General features: G+C 48.5%; 1 protein-coding gene across 2 annotated transcripts in view; it reads right to left on the bottom strand.

Moving 5' to 3' along the window:
• TIAM1 (TIAM Rac1 associated GEF 1) overlaps positions 1-6,470 on the bottom strand; it is a 47,490-nt gene that overhangs the window by 17,870 nt on the left and 23,150 nt on the right. The window contains exon 8 of one of the 2 annotated variants that reach the window (XM_031063771.1): positions 4,443-4,546. In XM_031063771.1, coding sequence (XP_030919631.1) covers positions 4,443-4,546 — 104 coding nt within the window. Of the gene's footprint in view, positions 1-3,524; positions 3,647-4,442; positions 4,547-6,470 lie in introns of those variants that run through there. The other variant, XM_031063772.1, reaches the window with a different exon arrangement.

The following is a 6,470-nucleotide window of genomic DNA, read 5'->3' as shown; positions in this document are numbered from 1 at the left end:
GGCACGGGCGTGCACACCCAGAGCCCAGGGCTCCCCAGGCAGCACTGCTGCCAGGTAATTGGCCTCGACTGCCACAGGCACAGCTCTGCAATCAGAAACAGGGAGAAAGCAGGGTCCTGCAGCAATTTGAACTGGTGACACCTCTTACAGCACAGCCCCAGTCAAATTCAAAGGACCACGACAGGAAAAGAAAATACACAAAGACTGATTTTGAGATTCAGTACTGGCAACCTGCAACACCAGCAACTCATATACTCAGTCTTCTGGGTGCCCCCTTGGAACCCCAATATTGAAAAGGCCAAAATAATCAGGTCACCACAGGGGCAAGTAACCACTGAAGAAATTACTCAGGTGTGAAATGTTTCTGATGCTCTGGTAAACAGAGGTTGGCACAGGGGCATGCCCCACCTGTTTCATATAAACAGCCTGAAATTTGGTGCTAGATGAAAATAAGCCTGGAAAGGCGGCAGAGAGCAGGCTTCCCTTTCCCCCACTCTTCTCCCTCCCAGCTCTCTCCTCCCCTTGGCCCCCACGTGAAATGGGGACAGAAAGGAAAGGCAGAAGTCCACCCCAGAGCAAAAACCAGTTGTAGAAAAGCTCAGGCCAGGGCCAGCTGCACCTGGAAAGCGCCCTGCTCGCCACCCTTCACATCGATGTCACCCCAAGAGATAAGAGGTGAAATTAGATAGGCAGTGAGTCCAGAGAGCAGCAGCTATCCCACACCACTGACACCTCAGCCCACCCTGGAGAAGGGTTTCCAGTATTTTACTGAACACACACCTCATCTTCTCTTATTCCATATAATGGAATCCTTGCTTTGACAGCAGAGATGGAGAAGAAAGCTCTGCATTATCAGGCCTTTAGGATATACACAAGACAAGCCTCTCAGAAAAGGGAGGAGTCCTCAGGGCTCCTGCTGCACCTCCAAATCCTTCAGCACCACCACAGCTCGGAGGCTTTTGCAGATTAAGAAGCCAAAGCAGCACTCCTAAGGAAACACACACCCACGTGCACACATGCTGGGCTGGGGGAAGGGACAGAGGCACCAGGAGGAGGACGAGGAGGAAGGACACATCCCAGTGCCTCCTGCGTCCCACAGCCCCCTGCCACCCGCCTGGCAAAGGTAAAGGGCCCAAGGGCAGCTCTTGGTGGGATTTGCCCCCACTTACCTTCACACAAAGCCTGTGCTACGAGAGCAGAGGGAGGCGGCTGCGAGCACCTCGCTCCTCTCCTCTTCCCATCAATCATTCATGTGCCCGAGGATCTCTGTGCTGCCTGGAGAGCCAGGGAGCTTCCTGGGGAAGCTGTCCCTGTCTGCAGGGCTCCCTGGGCAGGGATGGAGCCCTGCCCCAGGACTGCTCTGGGATCTCCTAACGCTGCCTCTGCTGCTGCTAAAATGGGAACATTCCCCTGCTGACCAGGGGAATGGATGGGAGTGCTCCTGCCCTGCTGTACCCAGAAAGGGCAGAACAAAAAGGGAAGTCTCTCCTGAGCTCCACCATGCACGGCTGGGAGCAGGATGGGATAAAGGGGAAGGTGGCACGAGGGCAGAGCCTTGCCCGTGTATTGCCATGGACAGAAATAACTCACCCCTGTGGAACAGCCCTGAGGACACCACCTTAATCTGCTGTGCCATAATCCCAGGAGCATGGAAAGGTGGGGAGTGCATGGACAGGAAAACATCTTTGTTTTCCTCCTCGTGTCTGTGCCTTCCCATGGGAAAGCACACACTGCAAGAATCCTTCCTTCCCATGCACATCAGCTTCCCAAGCACACAGAAAAGCCAAGGGATTAGGAGAACCCTCAGCTGAGCTTGTTTTCTTCCCCACTGTCATGCACTGGAATTTTCTACCAGCATTGCAGGATAATTTGGGGGTTTCTGCAGTCAGCAAGGAAGGCACTGAGTACAGAGCAGGGACAGCAGCATCCCTGAGATTGCCAACTCAGGATGTTAGGCAAATTCCATAGGGCCTTGTGTCCTTCATTTGTGGGAGACCATTCCAAGCAGCTTGAAACAGAAGAAAAAGAAAAGCCTCACTCCCCTTCACCCCCCATAAATACAGAGACATATTTCTGTATCCCAAAGGAAACACTCAGTGATGCCAACATTTCACAGCCAGGCAGGCAGGAGCTCCTCCTGTTGGAAAGCAGGGCTCCTCAGAGCTGGGAGCTACTCCTCCAGGAGGGAATATTCAGCACTAAAGCTGCTAACACCCATTTCTCAGTTTGACTCAATCTGCTGAGCTGCAGAGCTAATCGGGTAATCCTTGTGCAGGCAATTCCAGCTCTGAGCACCCAGGAGACGATGGGCAAAACCCCCCAGGCTGTGGCACAGCTCGGGACAGCCCTGGAAAACCCATGGAGAGCAGGGACTCGCCAGCAGCCACGAGCTGTGCTCCCTGCTCTGCCACAGCCTCCTCCGACAGAACACACTCTGCTCACAGCATGTGAAAATCCCACGGATTTACAGTCACAGATCCCCAAGTACCAACAAACACCTCCACCGAATAAAGGAATTTGCAGTTAAAAATCACAAACTATCAACAAACACTTCCACTTACCGGAAAAAGAATTTACAGCTAAAAATCCCAAAGTACCAACAAACAGTTCCACTGACTAAAGAAGAAATTTACAATTAAAAATCTCCAACTATCAACAAACGCTTCTACTTACTAAAGAAATATACAGTTAAAAATCACAAACTGCCAACAAATATCTCCACTTACAGGAGAAGAAATTTACAGCTAAAAATAACAAAGTATGAACAAACACCTCCAGTTACTGACGAAGAAGTTAACAGTTAAAATTCCAAACTATCAGCAAACACTTCCACTTACTGGAGAAGAAATTTACTGTTAAAATTCATAAACTATCAATAAAGACTTCTATTGACTAAAGAAGAAACTTACAGGTAAAAATCACAAACTATCAACAAACATCTCCACTTGTTGGAGAAGAAATTCAGAGGTAAAAATCCCAAACTGTCAACAACATCTCCACTTACTAATGAAGAAATTCACAGCTAAAAATCCCAAAGTATCAACAAACACTTCCACTTACAGGAGAAGAAATTTACAGGTAAAAATAACAAAGTATCAACAAACATCTCCACTTACTAGAAATTTACAGTTACAAATCGCAAACTATCAACAAACGCTTCCACTGACTGAAGAAGAAATTTACAGTTAAAATTCATAAACTATCAACAAACACTTCCACTTACTAAAGAATAAGTTTACAGTTAAAACTCCAAACTATCAACAAACACTTCCACTGACAGAAGAAGAAATTTACAGGTAAAAATCCCCAACTATCAACAAACATCTCCACTTACTAAAGAAGAAAATTACAGTTAAAAATTGCAGAGTTTCAACAAACACTTCCACTTACTGGAGAAGAAATTTAGTTTAAAAACCTAAACTATCAACGAACATCTCCACTTACTAAAGAGAAGTTCGCAGTTAAAAACCCCAAAGTATCCACAAACATGGCCGCTGACTGAAGCAGAAATTATGTGTACTTACAAGAAGTGGCTCCTCAATGAAACCTAGAAACAAAGGGTATTCCCCTTCCCTGTGAGCATTTCATGGTTTCCTGTATCTGACTTCCACTGTGTGGCTACCAAGGACACGAGTCCAGGCTGGAGTGCCACAAGGGCTCAGGAAACAAGGGGCCAAGGTCTTTTCCTTCCTTTCTCTGCAGTGGAGCAGCGAGGGACCAGCCCAGGGCTCACCACAACACAGCTCGGTTAAACAGGACAGAAAACAGGCACCGAGGGGAAACACCAACAAACTGAGATCTAACTCTCATTACACCTCAACTGTGGAGGAAAACAGCTGTAAGCTCTCAGCATCACCTCTATCACAAATACCTCACAGCAATCAAGATAATCTGCTGGATTGTGCCTCAGGAGCCACCGATCATCACCTACTGTCACCACCAACCGCTGGGGAAAATCGATGGCAATTAGCAACCCATTTGCACAAGCTCTTAGCTATAACTGCAGAGTTGTGCTTCGGTTTGAGGGGGATTGGCTGTGATTAGTTTGCAGTTAGACACCTGCACGGGAGCGATGCTATTGCTGTAAGGAAATACAGTTTCATTTACATTTGTCCTAAGCCTAGCAATCAAGAAAGAATTAGAAATCCTAATAATCCACGTGGTTTAGTGGAGCTGCTGTGGGGATGGAGGTGACAAACCAGCCCATTTACAAACTCTGTGGGGAACATTATCACAGGTACTGGAGTTGTGAGCCCACCCTGGAAAAAGGGCACGGATCTTGCTGAAGAGGCAGCGGGTGATGTGCCACCACCAAAGCTGTGGTTTGCTCCATCCAGGATCATCCAGAAACACCTTCACAGCTCCCATCTGGGATCATCCAGAAACACCTCCACAGTAAAAGCAGCATTTTCCCAGCACAGGTGGAAATTGAGCCTCCTCACCTTGCTCATCTTCTCGGCCTCGTCCGACGACTCCAGGTCCTGCGCTTCCGCCTCCTCCGGGGCCACCTCGGCTGAGCTGTCGGGGTCACTGCAGAGGGAGTGTCCTGCCAGAGCAACACAGGGGTGAGAACAAGGCCAGAGCTCCCCAAAATCCCCAGGAAAACCCGCTGCAACCGTGGAGCTCCCATGGAACACCAACACCCAGAGGCGACCTGCGAGGAGGGCGTGCAGCACAGGTGTAAAAACAAACAGGCTACAAGCACACATCATCTCCCTGGCAAGCCCAGGTTCAGAGATAAGGCTAAAAGGTCGCACTGAAATCCTGACATCCAGCCTGCATTGCCTGGCTGGTGAGCAGTGCCAAGGACCTTTCCACCCCAGTGGTTTCACGTGGAAACTGGGAGTGTGCAGCTCTTGGTGCTGGCCAGCCTGCCCTGGCTCCCGTGGGACATTCCTGCATTGCTAGCCTGACACACTCACCTGCTGAGGAAACAAACCCAGCTTTAGACCTTTTTAGGAGTCAGGACCCAACATTCAGCTGCTGTTCAGGCAAGCTTTAGACCCCGTTATTAAAAATAAATTGCATGACTGTGCAAGATTTCCCACTTTGTTATGGCCAGAGGTAATCTGGAAAAGCCAGAGTTCAGAAACCTGGAAATAACTTCAGAACATATTCTGCATGCTGGGATGGAGCCAAGCTGGGCACTGATGAAATGGAAAGGACATGAAAGGCAGCTCAGAGCTCAGGCCCCTCTTCTGAAAAGGGAGGGCTTACCTTGGAAAAAGATGTGCCTGGAGGGGTTGTTTGGCAACACAGAATCTATCTGAAGAAGTGTTTTTTCTGTAAGAAGCTCAGTTTTCTGAGCCTTGCCCAGATTTTATCAAATCTCACTATCAGCTTTCTGCCCTCCCTATTAACGTGTGAAAAAGAATTTTCAAGGTGTCCATTTAAAAACCCAGAGCAAATAACTGCTATGTGCCTTAATTTGTGTGGGCCAGACTGTGTTTTTTCACTGCAATTAATTTCCTTTCTCTCACTGTGTGAAATGCACCTTGCAGCTGTTTCTCAGCCCAAACCAAGGTAATAATATTTGTTCACATCATTTTTAAGCCGCCCCTTTTCCTCTTCCTGTGTGCCAAAGCCCCATTTAACCCTTTTCCTGCACTTTCAGCCAGCAGACAGGAATCTCTCACAGGAGCAGGCACACAGCACGTGTGCTCAGGCTGTTCCTGATGTCTCTGGCCAGCAGGGACCTGAGCAGGTTGATCTGCTGCTTGTTAAATGCAGCCAGAGCAATAAAGCTGCACGTTCCTGCCTGTGAAAAGCTCCCAGCTCCCGGCCCACTTCTGTCAGCATCATTCCATCACCTGCTTTTTGCTCTGGGCATCCTTATTTAGCTCTGCCAGGAGAGTGAGTGTGCTGCTTTCCTTCCCCTGACCACTGCCACTTGCTGCCTTCACAGGACATGCAGGAATGAGAAGGGGAAATGCAAAAAAGCAGCAGGAAAAGGGGGTCAGACCCCCGTGTGTGGCCCCAGCAGAGAGGGAGGACACAGGAGCCCCTGAGCAGTGTCACACCTGGGACAGTGTCACCAATGCCCATTAAACAACCCCACTTGTGGCCACAACCAGCACAATAGAAGGAAGTTTTCTATCACTGGAGCAAAGGGGCTGGGGCTTAAAGGTCTGGAAAATCATGGAAAGCTTCAGCACCAGCTCAGCACTTGGCTACAATTTCCCACGACTGCTGCTTCCAGTTGTCAGGGCTGGGGTAACTCAAGTTTTTAATGAGAATTCCACAATGTGTGGTACCTCTCCTCAAGCCTCCTTTTGCTGCCAGGCCATATATTTATTTTTTACTATTTATATATTTATTTCAGTGCCATGGGAATAAATATCCCGAGCCAAGCTCTGCCAGCTGCAGCACAAAGCTCCAAGTGTGCACCCTGCTAACAGAAAATACACACCAGGAATCCTGCACCTCAATGCCTAAGCTTCAAAAACATCAATATATAACAATAAATATAT

The sequence above is a fragment of the Geospiza fortis genome, unplaced genomic scaffold, assembly GCF_000277835.1.
Source record: "Geospiza fortis unplaced genomic scaffold, GeoFor_1.0 scaffold659, whole genome shotgun sequence".
Taxonomy (NCBI): Eukaryota; Metazoa; Chordata; class Aves; order Passeriformes; family Thraupidae; genus Geospiza; species Geospiza fortis.
The sequence above is the reverse complement of the archived record's forward strand: the minus strand, read 5'-3'. Positions and strand labels throughout refer to the sequence as shown.